This window comes from Scardinius erythrophthalmus (genome assembly GCF_964197995.2).
Source record: "Scardinius erythrophthalmus genome assembly, chromosome: 19".
NCBI lineage: Eukaryota > Metazoa > Chordata > Actinopteri > Cypriniformes > Leuciscidae > Scardinius > Scardinius erythrophthalmus.
Window position 1 is genome coordinate 6,080,189 of NC_138239.1, and position 22,429 is coordinate 6,102,617.

Here is a 22,429-nt window from a genome sequence, read left to right on the forward strand (position 1 = left end):
CACGAACAGGTGCACGGAGGTATGGAAATACATACGTTGATAAGCAGATAGGACATTGTATCATTGCATTCGGACTGAATTCAATTATTGGACAAACATTTTATGGTCCTACGCCTTCCACAGACGATATATATATACATATAAACACATTTAGACCACTTAACTTAGTTAACTTAGGATGTGAAGAGACTTTCAACCATCATTACAAAAAATATTTCTGGAACAAATCACCTACCCTGCTTTTAAGGATTAATCCTGGCTCTAAAACGTGCTAAAACTAGTGACAGAAATACCATCCATTCCATCCCTACTATATTAGAGTCTTACAACTGTCTGACAGTATTTCAGTGGGCAGTGATTTCTGCCTCTAGAGGAGGTTTTACTCTGTAAAGCAATAGTTCAATCACGTTAGGTGGAGAGCTGCCAAGGCCGTTGACAAAAAGCTAACAAGCGGAGTGCGTCCAGAGGGGCTTATATTGAAGGTATAAAACCCCTAGCTATATTTAATCTCGGTGGCAACTGAAGCTTCAAATTCAACACACATACACAGGGATCACAATCTACCCCAAACCCTGGCATTCGTGCATTGTGCGCACATGACTGACAACCCAGACCACAAACACACAGCGCCGCACACCAGCACACACATTCAAACAGTTACACTCATTGATACTATTAGAGTAAGAGCATCAGAAGGCAGCGCAGATTAAGGATTACATTAGAAATGAGTGCATATGAGTGCACATGGCTTACAGATGGACTCGAGCATGACCGAGAGAGGGGGGGGGGCTTCTATCTGATAATATCACGTGGTTTAAACGCGACACAATGTCCACCCCTCCCCCCGAGCAATCATGTCAGTCAGTCACACACACTCATACATGAATGTTGCTGAAGTCACCAAATCCTCATCTCAGTAAAAAAAAAATCATTTTGTGGTATTCGGCCTCACAAATATCCCGCACATAAACCTTTTAAAGGGACATGCACACAAAAATTCACAACAGAGTTATCCACTTGATAGACATTCACTGGTCTAGTCACATGAAAGAAGGACGGATGGATACAAAGCAGCAGGTCGGCAGACATTTCCAGTCATTCTCGCTCAGATGCCCGACATGTCCAGTCTCTATCCGCCCCCATCAATTTTTGAACACCTGTAGAAAACAAACGAATGTCTGAGAGCATACAGCCTCAGGACAGGAGCGTGACCAGCATGCACCTATCTGTGGGACTCACCTATTTGTTTATGCTCTCATGCAGACATTTCTGGGCTAAAAACGTGATTTTCATGTATATCGGACGTGGTTAAGCTAAGCCATCATATCATGTGCTGTTTTAGAATCTAAGGTATAAATGTTTTAAGACATTGTTTTAAGCCATAAAATTCTGTAATAATTTACTCACACTAATAGGGCTGATAGATTCATCGATTAATCGAAAAAGTAATCGACAGATTAATCGATTATTAAAATAATCGTTAGTTGCAGCCCTACACACTAATGTTGTTTCAAACTCATATGACTATCTTCCTTCTGAAGAACATGAAAGGAGATAAAAGATAATGTCCTGGCTGCTCTTTTCCATACAAAAAAGTGAATGGGAACTGGAGCTGTTGAGCTCTAAAAGGACAAAAAGGGTCTCAATAAATTAGTCTATGCACGTTTTTATACTTTTAAAGAGTAGCAACATAGAAATGACCAAAATCTTATTTTACAATACGAGTTATTTTTTCTTTCACGATAACATTTTAAGATACATTAGGCTGCTGTGACTTTAATGCACTAATCCAATACATTGACACACTTTTAATTTATTTCCCAACTGTTTATGTTCACTGTTTAAGACATAACCAACTCTGTTTATGTGCATACTTGCCATGATAGGCATTTTTAAGAAAAATGTATGTTTGAATATTTGACCATTCAAGTTTAATAAGGTGCAAAAGAGAACTGAATTCAATATCGCATGGTGTCACTTTCAAACCAAGCATCTTTCTGTTGGTCAACACAGCAAATTCGACTGACTTGAACCGTTGCGAAATCTGCGTGGGGAAATCTTTTAGCCGATTGAAATGACTTTGCTTGCAAAAATTTGCTAAACAACGGTAAATGTGATGTTATCCTACCTTAATACCTCTTCAACATCAAGCATGTCTCGTTCTTTATTTTTCTCATTCATGCATGCATCTTTACTGCTCTAACGTGTCAGTAACCAGCAGTCCTGCACTACATGGATATATTTACATCCCACAACACAATGTACCAAGATCTCTATCGATACACTAATAAATTTTGTCATACCACCCCCAGCAAGGACATTCTGCATATTAACTACATCGATCCATGAAAGAAAGAATATCTTAAGGGTTTGGAATGACAAGAGTGAGTAAATAACTTTTAAACATTAGGAGATATGCTTGTTTCAGCTCAAAGTTTAATATTTTATGCATTTATGTTAGTGCTTACATGGCTGAGTGTTGTCATGTAACGTTTACAAAAATGGGGACATATATCAGCAGTTTTCAGCATAGAACAGCATGATCACACAGCTTGCTTAATGGAGTTGATTTAGACCAACTCACAGTACGATATAAACAGAATCACGTCTGTTAGGTATGAGAGGGTCTCACATTCTCTCTCTCTCTTACACACACACACACACACACACACACACACACACACACACACACACACACACACACACACACACAAGCTGCTGTTCAACATCTGTAGCTCAGCTCTGGGCTCCATCCTCCACCTCCCACTGAGCATTCCACTCAAGGGCAAATAACAGAGGATACAAACCAACTCCACCATCAACTACCGACCCCATGTCAACAGCCAATACAAGAAATACCTGTATTGGATCTGCCATTTCAAAGATGTATAATATTTCTACTTAGAAACCTGATCTGAGGTGTTTCTGTATCTCATATCAGAATATTGGAAGACTTATTGAAACATGATGATTCACATTAGATTATCATTTTTATTCAAATTTAGTAATCATTATAATGCAGAGTATACCCTGGACTAGGTGGTTTTTTTTTATTATTATTTATTAAACGAGTACAACACAGTATAAATACTTTACAAAAAATAATATCCTAATTTGAAAATGTTCATAATTCTTTTTGTCAATATTTAATATTTCAATATTTCATTTGTTCTTTTACAAATGTGTGTTCCGATACAAAATACAAGTAAACTCAAAAGGATAACATCATGATGCATCATTCTTAAGAATGGGAGAATTTGCTGAATTACTATGAAAATAATATCATAATACAAAAAAAAAAATTATTTATGCATAATATACTTTCTTTTTAGCGCAATTTTCCACCGGACAAAATTGCGATTGTTAACTCATGATTTCTGTTCTGTCTGTGCGCACCGATATTGCACTTCTATCTCCTCCTCAACCAGACCACCTAGAGACTTCGGGTTTTCGCCATTATGTTAAGGAAGGTCTAATCTCGGGAACGCACAAAAAAAATCCAGGAAAAGATTTACTATCTCTTAGTGTTGTGATCCCATGACGTGAGAAAATTGCGCTAAAACACTCACTGAGTTTTTATTGCTTGTATATTCTTTACAGCCATTACACTATAAGAAAAGGTTTCATACTTCTAGATTGTCTTTTTCATAGTAATTCCCTTCTTTGCCTTATTAATTTTCTTCACTAGAACAGAGTATGTGATGGCATTATAGAGTTATTGCTGCTTTTGGCATCCTCTGTTTTAATATCTTTTAATATCTTTCTCTCAGTCTCAGTTTATCTATTTGTCTTGAACTGAATATATGAATAACCCTGTATTTGTATGCTTGGCATATGAATCACTTATGACTCCTATGTATTAAGATACCTGTGCTGATGACTTAATAATAGGGCACTGCTGGCATATGGACACATCTGATATGCATGAATAGCAAATACAGCCACCCAGAAAGTCAGGCATTGGGTCACATTCTAATACTGAAGTAACCAGAGATGGATGAGTCCCTATGAGACATTTGACACAAAAATGCACACAGAGGACATACAAGGAGGTAGTAAATGCATGTGCCTGGTCACATATTTTGCATTTGAACCAATTTTATAAGTCTGAGAACATTGCAATGTGATCTTGTTTCTTTTTATACATTTTTATGCAGCAAATGCGCACAGATGTGTTCACCAAACCATTCACGCATTCACACAAATGCAAGGTAGCCAAGGTCAGTTACTCTCTCACCTAATTAATAATAGAGAATTGAGGCAGATGACCGGCGGCGAAGCAGAACGCCACCCCCTCAAGCTCTCACTAAAACACCACACACGTACAACACACAAACACACACACACACACACACACACATACACTCCTGTAGGATGCCATAACCTTGATGATCATGTGACTGAATCATAATGTCTTCACCATCAGCTGAAAGCACCTTGACATGATGCGTATGAATACAGCTATAAATAACTGAGTTACTATTAAGGTTAAACGTGGATAAACCTTGGATGATCATTATTTATAATTTAAGAGAACATACATCAATATCATGACTTTAGATAGAGGTCATTTCACAACAATTAGCCTAGTTGTTAAGATTATTGGATAATATTAAATTAGCTAATGAATTAAAGCTAACATACAAAGCTAAACAGGTCTTGTAGATATTCGTTGCACTTTGTGTCTATATATATATTTATAATTTGTATTTACAGTAACAAATTATAGTTACAGTTAATAAATTATATTAAATAAATAGCTATTCACATGAGCAGTTGTGTACCAAATAGACAACATAATCTCATGGCAATTTGTAACTACTGTATTTTATGTTTTGGCAAATTTGTATGAATTTGTTTCTCATTTGTACAAATTTGGACGTTCTGCTTATGCTCCAGTGACAGCTGAAGGCCCGTTCACACCAAGGACGATAACTATAACGATAACGGTAAAGATATAGTTCTAAAAATCATTCTAAATATAAAAGAATAGCAGTTCACACCAAAGCTATATAACGGCACAGAGGAACGATAATGTTGGTATCTCTTTTAGAGATGTTTTCCAGCTGATGAATGATAAAAACATTGACAGCCAATCAGAATCCATCCTCGAGCTGGCTATCTTTATAGTTATCGTTATTGGTATGAACGGGCCTTTAGGTGTGGGGTTAGGGGTGGAGCTTCATTCCTACATTTTAATAAAAATCTTACATTTTTCGTACTATGTCAATTCATTCGAAATTGCCATCTCATAAAATAGTTACGTTTTCCATGAGATCAGAACAGAAGCATGGCAAAGTACAGAGTGAAAGCCGACTGGAACTTTGTATATGAGTGGAGAGACAGAACTCAGTGTTCTTCAATCGCTCTTCAAGATCCACTCTGGGATTTCCATTTTGCACTCCCTGCACAGTGCTGTTATAGTAAATATGATCACTCTTGGAACTGCGGGTCAATTCCATTTCAAGTAGCGTGTTCACAAACTCTTCTGTACAGGCCCCTCAGAAATGTGAATAAGGAATGTGTATGTTTGAGAAAAAATTCAACAGTATATGCAAAAGTATTGACCCTTTTTACATTTCCGGGTTTCTCAGAAGCGGAAGTCGTCATAGTTAGGTAAACTTCTATAGCAGTGAATGAGAGACTGCATTAAATATATTTTTTTGTGTTCCAATTTGCTCAAATAGCAAAAGAAAAACTCCACAATAGTGTTTTCACAACTTTCAAAATTAGGGAAAAATAGAGAGATTGATAACGGCAGTCAGAAGAGAGAATTAAAGATGTAAATTTTACCGTCACTCCCACAGCAGCTGTAGGCTATTAAAAACAACCTAACCGCAGCGTTAACTAGTTTTTTTTTTGTTTTTTTTTTGAAGCAAAGGTAATAGGATACAAAGTATAATAGTGTTATAAATGTACATCATTTTTTTTAATGAAACAAAAAATACAAAAATTGCAGGATTTACGACGCCGGATTTTCCACAGTCTGTAAAAAGAAATTTCCGTTAGCGTTCATTCCTTTTGAATTTCGCTCGCGAAAATGGTGAATGTTATCGTACCTTTAGAATTTAAAATAGCCTATTGTGACTAATATAATACTTATAAACAGCCAGACCGAGAGCAACTAACGTTAAATAATAGAAAACGTGGATGTCTCCAGACGCGTTTTTTCAAAGTTAAACTACTTTTAACTTGCCAGCAAAACAGTGAGACGCGACGCAACGTACGCCTGGCGTATATATTTACACAGACCAACAAATAAAACATAGCGTTGACAAAATGCAAGTCCCGTGAGTTGCTCCGCTGAGGCGCTGTCCAGCACGCGAGCCTCGTGAAGGTGATCGCGTGATCGCTGAGCGTGACGGAGATCACCTTCAGAAGCCTGGCGTGCTGGACAGCGCCTCAGAGGAGCAACCTCCACCTCCATCTCTCGACACTTACTCGATCTTGTCATTAAATATTGCATTCAAGCCTGACACTGGCTTGAATGCATCGGCACCGTTGAGTTCACTACTTTAAGTGTGGTAGTTGGCGTGCATTTGTATGAATTTCCTTCAAAACATCCACGTGAATGTGCCTACCTGATTATGTCATCGTTATGTCCCAAATAAAATTTCTGCTTGTGTTCCCGTGTGTTGTACACAACTCCAACGCCGGCGACAAAGTACACGATCTCCTTGGCGGCCGTGTAGTACAGGTTGTTGCGGCACTGGTGTCCCCGGTAGCCGTAAACCCACTCGAGTCGCAGATGACAGTTCGGAGCTGTTCTGTCAGCCATGTTCGGACGTGTTTTGCTTAGAAGCGATGCTTCTTCATTCACCGACGCGTCGAGCCGTCACATTCAGTCCCGTTTATCCGCTCAGTCCGCTGTCAGCGAAGCTTCGTCCGGCCAAAGACAAACCAATCGACGACATATTTCAATTCAAGTGAAGTGCATAACTTTAGGCTGTTTGCATAATGTTAGGGCAAGTGCTTTGTTTTGTTCTGACGCTGTAAAGTCTGGCGTGTACTACTTGTGACATGTGCGAGGCTAGAAGCTACTCTCTCTCTACTTCTGACCAGACTGTGGCTTTGCTCTAGTGACATGTCAAACCTGAAACATGGATTTTTCGCATTAGTTAACTGGGACCGGCCAATCACGAACGGCGGTTGTGATTGACAGAAAGTGTGGCCAATCACGTCGTGAGGATGAGTTGAATTAAAATGTGAGGACCAATGACGAGCTAGAGAAGGATGGCGAAAGGGGTCTAAGTAAGCGGTGTATGGCCTGCTCATTTAGCACAAACGGCAGTTTAATAGCTTTTGTCGTGGGCCTACTACACTAGTTTAACTCTGTGAGGCCTGAACTCTTAATGACCTTAATGAGTTTACAAAAAACGGGCCTGGATATTTTTTTTAACCCTTTAATATCGAAGTTTTAGTCATTTTAGTAAGTTACACCGTGTTAAACTTAATGAAAATATGAAACGTGTCTTAGCAACTAGCTAAAATCAATTTAGTTTTTAATATTTTATTTCAAGTAACGAAAATGTTTTTTATTTTGCTTCAGGTAACTATAATAACCCTAACATCTTTTTTTTTAACTAATTAATTTTTCAGTTGAAAAAAACAGCAAGACGGACTCAACATCCATTACACTTGTGTCCCATGGTACTATAAAGTAATTCAAACATGTAGGCCTATGGAGCAACATGAAGGTGAGTAAATGGGCTAAAAACTTAATAATTGGTCACTTCTAGCATATGGACACATCTGAGTAATATGAATACTATAATGGTCACATTGTGACACTGAAGTAACCAGAGATGTTGACCCATGGTCTTGATGGGTTATGGCCCTAGTGTATGAATCTATTTTTTTACAGTCTATGGTATGAATATGCAAATAAAGGGGCCTAAAATCTTAAATGAGACCCGAAACCTTTGAAGATGTCGATAAATAATGATAGAGACAGAAAATTTAATAGGTGAGGAGTTTTTCTATTTGATAGCACAATGAAGGCAAAAGTACAGAGACAAAAGGTAAAGCTGTGTTGAAGGCTGTCATTCTCTCTACCTCTCATAGGACTTTCGGTTATACAAAACACAACCTTAATCTGAACAACTCCTCATTGGACATATAAACATATTCCATCTCTCTTGATATAAGCAAGCAAGAGACTATACGTCCTAAAAACCCAGCTAGTTCTTGTTGAAGTCGACATGGCTCACATTCTTTAAAAATGGCATTTAAATGACAATGACCATTCAATTTGAATTCCATAACAATGGAGGGAGTTATTATAGAAAAAGATCTTAAACACAGTTTGGTACACCTATGAAAATATCACTCTTAAATGTTACATTAAAAAATGGACCCCTTCAGAACAAGAAAAGCATTAACATAAGGTGCTAAATGTTCACTTTATATAAACTGAACAGAATGGGAGCAGATGCTGGCGACAGCAGTCCATTTGCACCGCTCTTTGTTTACCACATTAAGACGTGTCAAATATCTCCGCACATTCATTCCTCTCACAGTGAACAAAAACAAGCTGCTTTCTGTTGGTCTTCAAATGTGTAGGAGTTATCCAAGTCACTTTACGAGCACTAAGTGGGCGAGATTTCTTTCATAAACATGAATACAAATAAGACAAACTTTTCTAATCTACTGTTAGCAACAAATATTTTTTGTAATTGCAATGTCTAAGGGTTTCATTACAGTATATGCAAACAAGTGCTGCAAATCATGTTTTGGCTTTATTACATTTGAATTAATGTAAAAATTGTTCAGATGGTTTTAATGACATATATTGATATTAATTAGTGCTAAACACATTTTGGAACACACCTCATGGTAGTTCACATACAGTCTGATGTAAATCAGCAACCAAATGAAATGTTCTGCTAACGACATCATGTATAAAACAAATACTTTGTATTCATTAGTGATTTTCAAACAAGCTAGCCATTATTCCATTTTTAACGGAGGAATATGAACAAACTTGTACAAATCTGTTAATTTTCCTTTTAACCCAGGAATGGTAACCAAGAATCAAAGTGTTTAACCCTTTGTGGAAGAGATGTATCCTTTCTTGCAATCTGAACGAGAAAAAATACTCCCAACACACACATACATGAACATCCATCTTATACAGTTTGTTACAATATTTCAAGGGTGTGTACTAATCTGAAGCCTAGTCATACATATGACTTTCAAAACTGGATCATGTACAAAACATTAGAACTTTTAAAGGACTGTCTGCTAAAAAAAAACATCTCACTCTCTCTCTCACACACACACACATACAGGGAATGTCAATATCTCCACTTGCAACCGTCCAACCAAACTTGACACTGGCAAACAACAGAATTTAGAAGAATTTTTAAAAGAATAGTAGAATTTTAGCCTCTTCGGGGTCTTTCACAAAACGTAAAATAAAAACATTAAAGGGATCGTTCACCCAAAAATGAAATTGTCATGTACTCATCCTCATGTTGTTCCAAAAATATGTTTTAAAGAATGTTGGTAACCATTGTAATTGTAGCCATTGACTTCCATAGTAGTAAAAATTACCAACATTCTTTAAAATATCTTCTTTTTGGTTCAGCAGAAAAAAGAAACTCATACGTGATTGGAACCGATGATGATAATTTTTTAGGGTGAACCATCTCTTTAATTGTACTTGACACGGTTCGCCTGGAAATTCATTACTCGATTTTTCTCCCACTTAATATACCACCTCATGATATGATGTGTTGAAATGCACGTGAAAAATGTCAGGTGTCACAATGTTCATGGAAGGATGATGAAAGTCTTCCGGAGCATTGTGGAAAGATTACGGAGTGTCACAAGATCAAACACTGTGGCACACGTTCTACAAGAGCAGCGCTGGGCCTTCATTCGGCTTACGGAGCAGATTTGCAGACGCTGCACAAAGATATACACTGTGGATCATCACAATATAGGATTGCCACTAAATACAGAGCACAAAGACATTTTAGGTATCCTGGTTGTTAGATTATTGGGTGTGTTTGTGTTCAGTGTCATTAAAGACACTGATATCAGTTAGTCTTTTCCATCAGCAACAAAAGAAAACCTTCAGAACCCTTGTCCAGCTTAAACATCCAACATGCCTAGTGTGTTCACTTAACCATCATCCACTGTGAAAACTGATTTAGATGCTGATCTATTTTGATTCCCCAAATGTTCACATTACAGTACTGAGTTGTTAAACTAAATTTTTAAAAAAAAAATCAAATTAATAAAACAAAAAACATATGCAAAGGCATAGAAGATAGAATTCAATGCCCTTTATCAACATCATTATGATTCCCAATATAGTTTATTTTAGATTACAGATATATTTTATCAGTATAATAGTTGTTATTGTATATTATTCACTCTGTCTTCACAATTTGTTCAGGGAAGGATGGCGTGGGACGGGACAGTCATTGCGACGAGGCTTTAGTGGCTATCGTGGACACGCAGTGCTGTTGGAAGTTGGGGGACATGGCCGTGTTGCAGCCCAGTCTCTGACGAGGGCCTTTCAGACCCCCGTCCCCCTCCACGATCCAGGGGCTGCTGTCCGACTCCTTACCCAGCATGCCACAGCACTCCTGGGGGGGGACTCCTAAAGCGGGCAGCTGGCCGGACGGGGGCGGGGCTGAGGGCTCATTGGAGGCGTGGTCTTGGAGGACGGCGATGATGTGGTTGAGGAGGTCATTGAAGAACTCAGGAACGCCCTCATATCCTGAAAAGAGTAAGAATTGTAAAAGCAATAATGGATCAATAACATATTTCATTATGAGATACATCATGATTTTTTATTTCAATTAAATGAAATGTACTATATTTTAGTTTAATAATGTTTTTTATTTAACAGTTTGTATTTTTAAGGGGGATTTTATGCTACTAAATTATATTTATGCAGTAAATGTTGAAGAAAACCATACAACATAAGATTAGTTCATACGGTCAAATTGTATGACCCCAAGAAAACTTCATGATATAACTTAAAAAAATTATGATGTTGAAAAATATGTTTAAAGGTCCCATATTGTACACCTTTCTGAAGTTTTATTTTAGGTTTTGATGTCCTTAAGAATATATATTTGCGGTATAAGTACCAAAAACCATCCCAATATATTTTTACAGCTCCTTTCTCAGGAGCTCTGCCAAGAACAGGTCGATTTTGGCCTTTCTAATTAATATTCATGAGCCGCTCTTCTGATTGGCCTGTTGTTTTCTGAGTGACGCACGGCCAGGCCAATCACAGGTAACTAGGGTCATGTATGCTGTGGCTTGGTGATGCTCACAAGTAAGGTGAATAAAACCCCTGTAATGATGGACATTGCTGAGGGAAATGTTTTCCGGCCTTATATGTGTTTGAGCCGGACTCAGACCCCGAATCGGCGATGACAGGAGACAAACAACCACCTCCTTACTTTCGGCCTTATTGTAAGAGTATTATAATTACCATTACATCAATGCTGCACTCAGATTTAACATTAACACTAATTTAAACTGTCTGTAAACAAACCCAGGCTTTTTTTTGGTCAAATTCAATTTAAATCTCCAAAATATGTACGTTAATAGCGAGTCATACACTGATTTTGAAACACTTAACTGCTTTATAATGTAATGTTAGCAGACAGACACCGAAAGCTATGTAACTATGGCTTTCCTAATGATACAGTAAGTTGACGTGCTACAATTTCTTTCACAATGTTACTTTTTACTGTAAAAGGTGTACTTGTGGTAAATGTGCAAAGATGCCCACAGAATGCGAGTACATACGCTGCAACTTGTAAAACTGTGAACTGTAGGGACTGCAGCATCTATGAGGAGTAGCGTTGGGGGTAACTAATTACAAGTAACTTGAGTTACGTAATCAGATTACTTTTTCAAGTAACTAGTAAAATTTACAACACAATATCTAAGTTACTTTTTCAAATAAGTAACGCTAGTTACTTTTTCACATTATCTGACTGACAGCTCTCCTGTCCCCATGTTGAGAGAAATAAAGTGAGGAGGTGTTGTGTTCGCTGTGTAAAACATGATGGTTATTTTAGTTCTAGACTAAACATGAACATGCATTTACTCATCTCACTTGCATGAAAACATTCAGTATTCCTCAAAATGAATAAAACCAGTAAAATGCAATCTCAGAATTTTATGCAAAACTTTTATAATCAACTATATTAAATTACACAAACATACTTTATAATATGTCTTTACTGCTGACCTTCAATGATCTAATTCAACCATACTAATAAGCAAAAATGACTTTAGATTAGATTTAGAAATAAGAGTGTTGAACTTCCTTCTCCTGTATCCTATTGTTCTTTAATCCAGAATGGCAGCACAGCTGAACGGTTTGTTTGAGCGGCGCCCTCTACTGTACAGGCATAAATATGCATTTCCTTCAGCCTGAGGCTTATTCATTTCACTCTTGGTGTGAAAGGGCCTTAACATTTGCCACAAATATAACTTTTTTTGGTGTTATTAAAAAAAAAAAAACAAGCAAGACCAGCACAGGTGAGAAAAAGCAACGCAAAAGTAATGTAACGCATTACTTTTCATAAAAAGTAACAAAGTATCGCAATTAGTTACTTTTTTGGGGAGTAATGCAATTTTGTAATGCATTACTTTTAAAAGTAACTTTGCCCAACACTGAGTTTCTTTGAGAAACCGCCATTGAACTGTGCCTGATTGACGAAGCAGTTACTTGTGAAATACGCAGAACAGACGGTTAAGCTCGAACTAATTGCTGTGGTATTTCTGAATAAATAAACAGCCACTGTTCTCTTATATTAATGTTGTTCGGAAGCCTGTGCAGTGATGTTTCATGACGGTGGGACTGAAGGCGGTGACTGAGTAGTTCTGACGTCACATTTATACGGAAGTCACAACGGCTCATGAAAAGGCTCAACTACTTTATGCTACTTTGAGTGCATTGACTGTTTTGAAACTTATATGGTAGTTTCATAGCCCCTAGACCTCTGTTATCATGAACAAATCCAGGAAATTATGCGACCTTTATGACAATATGGGACCTTTAACATAAGATATATACAAGACATAAGATATATATACACTCGCATGTATTCCAAATCTAAGGAAAGTATGTCATTACTTTCAAAAGCAAAACTTTTTTTGATGTTTTTCTAAAACAAGATGAAACCAACATAAAATTATAAACGCAACATATTTTTCCTTTTCATCACCTTGTACATATTTGTTATTGACACAAATGCAATTTATTCGTTTTTGGGAGACCGATATCTACCTATTTTTTTTAAAGATTCTAATGAACCCCAAGCAACCCATCACCTTATCTTTTAAGAAGTTTGGGGTCAGTAGGTTTTTTTGTTATTATTATTATTACTTTTATTCAGAAATGTTCCATTAAATTGATCAAAAGTGACAGTAAAGACATGTTTTATAATTAAAATAAATGCTGTTCTTTCTTTTCATCAAAGAATCCTGAAAAAATTGCATCATGCTTAATGGTGAGCATGACGATAGTATATGTGCGCAAAATAAAAAGTTATTAAATGTTACCTAAAGAGTTGCCTTGTGATTACAGGGTTACGGGTTTTCATGGACAAATACACACCAGGGAATGCATTGATGTCAATGACTGCATGTTGGCCCGTCTGGTTGTTGATGATGATGTCGATACCGAAGAGCGAAACCCCGAGAGCTTCCCGTAGAGATTTACACAGTTCCCTGATGACATCATCATTCGGGGGCTGGGAAACACCTTCTACATTATCTCTCTGTCAAAAATGCAAACAAAAGTGAACAAAGAGCTTTTGCCAAAACACAACACTGTGGGGTTGACTAGCAAGAACTGCAATTTTTACAGGACGCCCACTTACAGATGTGAGATCAGAGGACGACTCTGGCTTGGACACATTGTGGCTATTGAAGAAAATCGCTTTTCTGTCTGTAAAGGCATAAAAAAAGCAAACAAATTAATGCAAATAATCCAAACACTTTCAGCTGCAAGTCGGTTGACTAAAAGTGAAAGTGTAAGAGTGCAAGTGCACAGCTAGCCACTAGACAGCAGCAGAGAGCTGTGGTTCAGATGAGAGAGTCAAGGCTTCAGGACTGCCAGGCAGAGAGGGAGAGAAAGAGACAGTGAGGAGGAGGAGGAGGAGGAAAAACAAAAATCTAGTGCCAAGAGGATGCTGAGATTTATGACCTCCCACTCAAATGGCTGTAGAGAAATTCATTAAGGGAGAGCAATCCACCATTTCGACTTCCTTCCATCTGCAGACATCAAAACATTTACGATGGACTAATATTAATCCTCAAAGATAATATCTTTTTGAACCTAAGAAAACCTCTCTTCATCTGTGTAGCTTCTAAACATGGCTGTGTTATGCTTCTGAAGAGAACAATGGTCTTAACCAGAAATAGAACCAAGGAAAGAAGGAATTATAATGGCTTTAGAAATTCATATGCGTTTTAAAACACATCTTACTAGAACATGTATATATAAACCTTAATAATATTTATAATCGATTTAATTTTTTACATTTTCTTATAGCATTAAAATATGCACGACATAGCTCTATAATGGCTGTGTAGAAACATTATTCCAGTCTGAAAAAAAGTAACATTTCTCCAGTGATAGCTATTTAAATTATGCATTCAGACTAAAAATAAATAAATATAGTAAAGTATTTATTTTATTATTTTATTTACTAAAACAGCTACTTTAATATAATGAAATATATATAATGAAATAAATATATATATATATATATATATATATATATATATATATATATAATAAAGTAGCTGTTTTAGCAGATGAACTCTTAAAGAGAAAAGGGATAAAGCGATCGAGTTTCTTTCGAAAATTTGGACTAAACCGCTCAATTCATATGGATTCTCTTTATGAACTTTATGAAGCGTCAAAAGTGTCAGTTGCGTAGCTGTCAATGGAGGGACAGAAAACTCTCAGATTTCATTAAAAAGATCTTCATTTGTGTTCCAGTGATGAATGAGAGTCTTACGGGTTTGGAACGACAGGAGGGTGAGTAAATAATGACAGAATTTGAATTTTTGGTGAACTAACACTTCGATATTTATTAGATCATTACTAAGTACTATGTTTTAGTAATCTGTTCCTCCATCTCAAAAATAATAATAATAGAATTATTTATGTGGCATTATGGATTCTCATTGGCTTTGCACATATAGTTGTAGTTTCTGTGGTTAAACTACGATTGTTTTGGTCAAAAAAAGAACTAAATATTACTGTGGTAAAATCCCTGATTACCTGTCGAGGAACTTTACAAACTCAAATTCATCACGCCTTCATGGGATTCTTAGAAATTACAAACAAAACTGATCTGTCTTTAGAAACACAGTGCCACCCCTTTTTCTTTGTTTTAATCTTTTAAACAGTGTTTTGTTTTGTTTTTTTTTCATTTGAATACTGCTTGAAGGAAATGCACAAGTGAATTTACATATGTGTGTGCATGTGTACTTGTGCATTGCAGAGTTCAGCATGGGTTCATGAATTCGCAGATATGACCTCATGAATTTGCATTAAACCAACAGGTTGCTCTTCCAGTAGCAGTAACTGGTTTGCATGGACTGCAAGAACACTGGCATATGCAAACGGATCATCCCGTACAGCGGCCTGAAACCCGACTTCAGCAAGCACTTCTGCTGACAGGGTAGGAGCAAAACACAATCCACTGTTTGCACTGCAAAGTCAGCTATGCAAAGGCATCAGAGTCTTTACAGCGGGAACGTTGTAACGTAAATCATGCCTAAACAAACTGAAGGTCCAGTTGCTGTGAAACAAACCATATCACAGGAGCGGCCTTTCATTGAAATAACATTTATAGAGTTGAAGTGTGGGCTGAAGGTTTACCAGACGGTCCAGAGGGGAAGTTTTTGAGTGATGGTCTCTCCACCACAGTGTGTGATTCTCCCACCACGAACACCTTATAGAGCACAGCATTGTGGTTTATAAAACTCTGAATGACACACGGGGGCTTCACGTCCTTTAGGTCCTCGGCGTTGAATATTATAGCCATCTGCAGAGGAACACAGTGAGAAAGAAAACTATTTATTTAAATACTATCTATTCAAAGTGATGAATACACTTTTTTTTGTTGCATTGGTGCCTTAGAAACAACCATTCTGGATTCCCCAAAGAACCTTTCAGTGAACCGTTCTTAAAACAACCATTTTTTCTTACTTATTTCCACTATAAAGCACCTTTTGTGCATCGCAAGTGAATGTTAAAGTGCCCCTATTATGTTTTTTTCTTTCTTTTTTTGGGATATTACCTTTCATGTAGTGTGAGTGTAAAAGGTCTGCAAAGTTTTAAAGATCAAAGTGCATGAGAAATAGAGTTATAGTCTCCCAAAAAGGAAAAACTGATTCTGAACTGCCTGAAATGAGTTGCCAGTACTTACTTCCTGTACAAACCTACATAGGTTTGTAACTAATTTGCATAATGTGAGCCTATGGTCCTCATTGGCTGCCCGCAACATCTACTTTGCCCCGCCCTCAAACACTGTAGTGTAGCTGAGGTCTGGAAGAGTTTAGTTTGTGTCGTCAACATGTGGAGTTGAACTTTCCAAATTTCACTTATAATGCTGCCTTCAAAGGTAGCTACCCATGTAGGCAGCTCACTAGATTTTAATACAAAGCTTTGTGTGTGTGTGTTAGCATTTCATGACCTCTATGGTCACATTCCACAAAAAACAGAGTTAGAAAAGAGTATTACCTCATGAGAGTTAGTTCCGTGAGCAACCCGTGTTTTGCAAACTGTGCAGGATGAGAAGGAAAAAAACACTCTAGTTAAGTCTAGTTAAAAATGCAACTCTTTAATAAACCTTTAATGCAGTGAAATGCAACCTAATGGCATTTTAGTGAGAGTCAATAAAAACAGGTGTTGTCATCAGGGTATCTGCAGAGTTTTTAAAATCAAATCAGACTTGCACAAATAAAATTAATACCATATGTCCATACAGAACAAACTCATGCAATCTTATAATCATTATTTTGCTTAAAACAACTGCAAAACAGGGTAACTGCATGTTTAAAATACTCCAAAATATACATTTATGTATTGAAATTGGTTTACATTCTAATTTATCAATACATTGAAATTATAGGTTGATTGGCACTGGATTTTGCTGATGCAATATTAATTGTTTTAAAAAGACAATAAAAAAGATTGTTCAGATGCTTTGCAAATTCTACTAAATTAAATATTAAAAGTGTTAAACAATGTTTTTAGTCTTTCCTTCATATGACAGGGCAGCCCAAAAAGAAGCCACACAAGTTTATGTTGAATTAAAAGCCAGATACAGTTTATTGAGTGAACTCTTATTTTGAAATGCTGCATTACTACCAGCTGCTCATTCATAAAGATGAGGAAGATAAAACATGCACTCTTACAACATATTACGATATAAACTCTATAAAGTGTTTATGCTTGGCATAAATGTGCATTATTTATTGATTGTGAATTGCTCTGAAACGCGATCCTGTAGAATGTGCATCAGCACTGCATTTTGACTTTGAATGTTTATTAAATCACATTAGGCTTTATCGCGATTACTGTTTTTCTGTCCTCAAATTTAACACCACATAAAATGATATTCAAGACTTTTTATGGCATTCAATTTGAACAAACTGAATTTTAAGGACTCGCAGAAAACATGGATCACATTAGAGAAATTTCTGTGAAATTTCAAGGACAAAAAAAGTCCTTTGTCCATTGTCAGTAGTCAAGTCAAGTCAAGTCAAGTTTATTTATATAGCGCTTTTCACAACACAGGTTGTATCAAAGCAGCTTCACAGTAATAAATTAGAACAATACATCAATGTTTGTTTCTAGTGGAACGTCTACGTTCGGTAATGCTGATCAATAGTATCGTTGATTGATTAATTAAATTAAATATCCCCAAATATCCCCAACTGAGCAAGCCAAAGGCAACAGTGGCAAGGAACCGAAAAACTCCATCAGGTGACCTAATGGAGAAAAAAAAACCTTGGGAGAACCTAGTGGTGTAGGGATGTATGAAGCGCAGCTCACACAGAAGTGTCTTTCAACCCAAACAGATTTCTTTTGGTCAGTACAGTGAATTTTGCTTGACCAACATGAACCCGTTGTGAAATCTGCATGGAGAAATCTGTCGTTGAATCTTTCCTAACGCAAAATTAATACTGAAATTAATGGATTTTGCCACAAAAATTTGCAGAGCATTTTTTTGCACATTTAGAGTGATATTTGATATAATGAGATTCCTTGGTTAAACATTAACTTCCTGTTTCAGAAAAGAAGAGGAGCGAGTCGTGAGACTTACTGAAAGGGAATGTAAGACCGTGCTGCTCGATCTGCTCCAGTGTGTCTGGGCCACACTCACTGTTCAGCACCATAAACGGAGGAGAACAGATCCTCTCATCTGCAGAGAGAACAAAAGACAGGAAGAGACAGGTGAGTCCTGTTGAAAAGGCCTGCTCGGATCATACATGGATTTACAGAGGGAAAACGCAAGGGTTTGTGAAAGTGCTGCTTGTTCTATGACCACTGTAAGCAAGGAAGTATGTAATACCCGAAGAACACTGTCCATTAGCGTCTTATCTCAATGGCAGTTGATTGGCTGACATGTGATTTGAAATTTGGCATCTTTGCTCATGGATCCACAGAACTTTTTTAGCCAATCTCCTTATGGGTAAAATGCCATGTGATTAGAAATCACTACCCTGGAGCTGCAGGAAAATTATGTTCACACATGCCCAAGTTCTTCACTAGCCACTGATCTGAGCTGTGACGTAGAAGACAGCAGATAAGGAAGTCCATTTCATGCCTTTTAGAGAAATAAAATAAAATAAAACAAAATCAAATAAATAAATAATAAATAAAATACAATTAGAAAATTTCAAACTGAACTGTCTCTTTCTTAAAGTCAGCATGAAACGAAAATTGGGAACTCTCGTGTTATAATGTAGTGATTGAATGAATTGGGTGAATCAGCTTCTCTAACGGGAGAAAAAAAATAGACGTTAATGTTATTATAAAATGTTTTTGTTAAGTTTTTTATTCCAGATTACTAAGGCACATGAATAAAAAAAAGAAAATAAAAAGATAAAAATTATTCATAACAAACACCGCAATATTTCATCTGACCAATCACAACAGAGTAGGATCTCAGAAAGGAGGGGTTTAGAGAGACCAAATACTTTATTGAGCCGTTTCAGAAACTGTCCGTGTTGATTTTATTGTGATTTAAGTTATTGAAGAATACAGAGAAGTCCAAGTATACCAAAGCCCAGTTTCACAGACAGGGCTTAGACTAAGCCAGGATTAGTCAAGTCAAGTCTGCTACATTTATATAGCGCTTTTAACAATATGAATTGTTTCAAAGCAGCTTTACAGTGATAATAGGAAATTACAGTAACAGAGATTGTTTTGGCTTTACAGCAGCTCTAGGATAAAGTTATTCTATAGGATTAGGCCTTAGCTCAATTAGGACACTCAATTAGCTTTTTTAAACGTGCCTTAGAAAAAAACATTACTGGTGTGCATCTTCAGACAAAACAATGACATATGTTAAGATATATCCGTGCAAGTTTGCTTTCAGTTAAAACAGCTTAAACATGCATTTTAGTCTGAGACTAGCTTAAGCCTTGTCTGTGAAACCTGGGGACAAGCATCTTAAACTCCCGCTGACCAGCAGTGATTATTTTAAGCAGAACATGAAATAGACAGGACAAGTTAGGTGAGAGTAGCCAGATGAGTTTACATCATCACAGGGATAATAGTTGGTAACAGTATTAGCTATCGGCAGCGACTCTAATCAAACAACCTGTGAAAGGTCTTATGTCATCAGTAGCCCCTCCGGTTGACTTTACTTCCCTATTTATTTTATCGAATGGAGAACAATGGACACAAGGCACTGAGCTCTGACTCAACCCGCATAATGCAGGAGCCAGTTAATAGAACCGCAGCAATTTGACCCGCGGGTTCAAGGCTTTGTTTGAAAATACTGTACTCTCACTGTCCTGGGGATCGCTCTGATGAGCAAACAGAGAGATAGATGGAACAAAAGCGTCAATAGCTGTGAATGAGGAGCCATGTTTGCGAATTCCAACCCGGAGGCACATTATCGGATTGGGATGAATCATCAAAACAGAGATGCATACTTGGCTTAACTTGGGGATAGGCTCTTCTAACTTGGGCCAGTAAGCAAACGCCTTGAGGTTCGGTGATTGAATCTGCTATTCTGCAGTGGATCTTGCTTTCAGTCAGATGCCAGTGTTGTAGTGCTGCTGTTATCGAGGCAGATAACTGAGATAAGGCACGTTTTGAGAGTTTTTCGGTAGCGTAGCACAGGAAATGAGTTGAAGAGTGAAGCCTCAATAGGCCGATGACACGCTCACAGCATCCTGATATGATCACGGTAAACCGCCTATGTGGTGGGGTAGCAAAACTGATGACAAGATGCTTTTCAATGTAGAATAAAGAAAATGCAGAACATGGCTTAAGGGTTAATATTTAGTACACATTATGAAACACTTGATTATTTTTTAAGCAATTGAGAACATCAAAAATACACTAAAAATAGTAATATTGTGACATTTTATTACAATTTGAAATAACTGTTTTATTTTAATATATTTTAAAATGTAATTTATTTCTGTGATGAAAATCTGATTATCCTGCAGAAATCATACTATGCCGATTTGATGCTTCAGAAACATTTCTATTATTACCAATGTTGAAAACAGTTGTGCAGCTTGATGCTTTTGTGAAAACCATTCATTGGTAAATAGAAGATTCAAACAAACAGCATTTATTTAATTTATTTAAATGTCTTTACTGTCACTTTTAATCAATTTAATGCATCCTTGCTGGATAAAAGTATTAATTTCCTTTAAAAATAAATGTAAATGTACTGACACCAGACTTTTTAGTGGTAGTGTATTCATATTTTACTCGATGCAAAGACGACTGACTCAATAATAACTTACTGTAAAGTTCCTCAAAACTAGAACTTCAACAAGAACAGTTAGTCAACTGACAAGGTCATCACTGATTGGTCAAAGTCCCCTATGCAGAAACAAAATCGCAAGCTTGTTACTTCCTGTTTTGTCTAGTTGGTAAATTATGTTATCGTTTCTGAAATATCCTGTTGTGTTGAAATAGAGAAGGCTGTGCTGGTTTTCTTATCAGAGCTGGTTCATTTATCCAGCTGCTAGACTTTTGTTCTCCTATTCCAGAGGAAGCTTACATAAGCGTTTATGAAAGCCTGGAAAAAAAGGCAATGGCAATCTCCTGTTCAAGACCAACAAGCAGGTTTAGTGGTGTGAGCAACCTACTATTACCATTTACAAACATCTCAAACACGTTCCGTTAGAAAGTATTTCCAACTTGTTACTCAGGCCCTGTTTACACCTGGTGTTTTAATTAATCTCTTTTGTCCACTTTCAACCACTTCTGTCCTGATTTCTTTGAGGGTAGGGTCTATGGGTAAATATATGGGCTTTTTCAGATCTTTTGATCTAATGGATGAAATGAGTTCACGCAATTTACATATGAACGCGCCTGGAGACAACGGAAAAACACACGAAGAGCATCAGCTGCTCTGACAGTCACAAGACCAGCCGAACGCTGTGAGTGTGTGCTAGAAATCAGGAGTGATGAGAGAACATTGTGCTTGGTACATTTTTCTTCAAATCAACCTTGGGTCTCAAGCTGACAAAGTTTAAATCCCGTCTGGCTATCGCTCTTCCCATAATGTTTACACGTTAGGTCAGTTGAAGGTCTTTTGTGGCTGTTCGACCACATGAGCATCTATCCTACGAAAGCAATCCGGTCTAATGAGTTTTCGACTACCACTGGAAGTGGTCGAATGTGGACAAGCTCAAAACATTTAAGACTGTATTTAGCGTCATCCACTTGTGATCCGATCGACCAAATCGCACCTGTAATACCAGGTGTAAACAGAACCTCAGTTTGTTTAAAATAAACTGGAACTAATACAGTAATGCACTTACAATGGAAGCCTATGGGGCAACGTTTAAGCAATGGAATAATTGCGATCTTTGTTTGTCACTATTTCGGCAATACCACCATAAAATGTTAGTGAACTTAGTAACTTTCATGCAATACACTCAAGGATACCAAATGAGGACGTTACAAAAATGTAGAGCTACATATTTCTGCTTTTAAGCCTTCTTAAAGTCCGCGTGAACCAGAAGTTGCAAACGACTTTTCTCCAGTGTTGTGACGTATTTCCAAGTGAAAGGGAATATTGAACAGAGGGCAGGGTTTTCCTTTAGTGCTCCTCCTCTCCATCTCTCGCTCATAGCAGACTAACGGTTTGAGGGGAGTGGTTAAGCGTTTCCCAACCCAAGCCGTCAAACCTACATCATCAGAAAAGGAACGCCATTCCAGACC

General features: G+C 37.2%; 2 protein-coding genes across 2 annotated transcripts in view; both read right to left on the bottom strand.

Moving 5' to 3' along the window:
• Positions 1-7,081, bottom strand: part of eml5 (EMAP like 5) — a 113,767-nt gene extending 106,686 nt beyond the window's left edge. The window contains exon 1 of the mRNA XM_081347470.1: positions 6,582-7,081. Coding sequence (XP_081203596.1) covers positions 6,582-6,778 — 197 coding nt within the window. The 5' untranslated portion in view covers positions 6,779-7,081. The remainder of the gene's footprint in view (positions 1-6,581) is intronic.
• Positions 7,082-7,961: 880 nt separating this feature from the next.
• The window catches only part of itpk1b (inositol-tetrakisphosphate 1-kinase b), a 50,688-nt gene continuing 36,220 nt past the window's right edge, over positions 7,962-22,429 (bottom strand). The window contains exons 6-11 of the mRNA XM_081347352.1: positions 18,333-18,431; positions 16,745-16,785; positions 15,881-16,046; positions 13,866-13,933; positions 13,601-13,763; positions 7,962-10,732 (exon numbers count right to left, since the gene is read on the bottom strand). Of these exons, the coding sequence (XP_081203478.1) occupies positions 10,431-10,732; positions 13,601-13,763; positions 13,866-13,933; positions 15,881-16,046; positions 16,745-16,785; positions 18,333-18,431 (839 nt within the window). The 3' untranslated portion in view covers positions 7,962-10,430. The remainder of the gene's footprint in view (positions 10,733-13,600; positions 13,764-13,865; positions 13,934-15,880; positions 16,047-16,744; positions 16,786-18,332; positions 18,432-22,429) is intronic.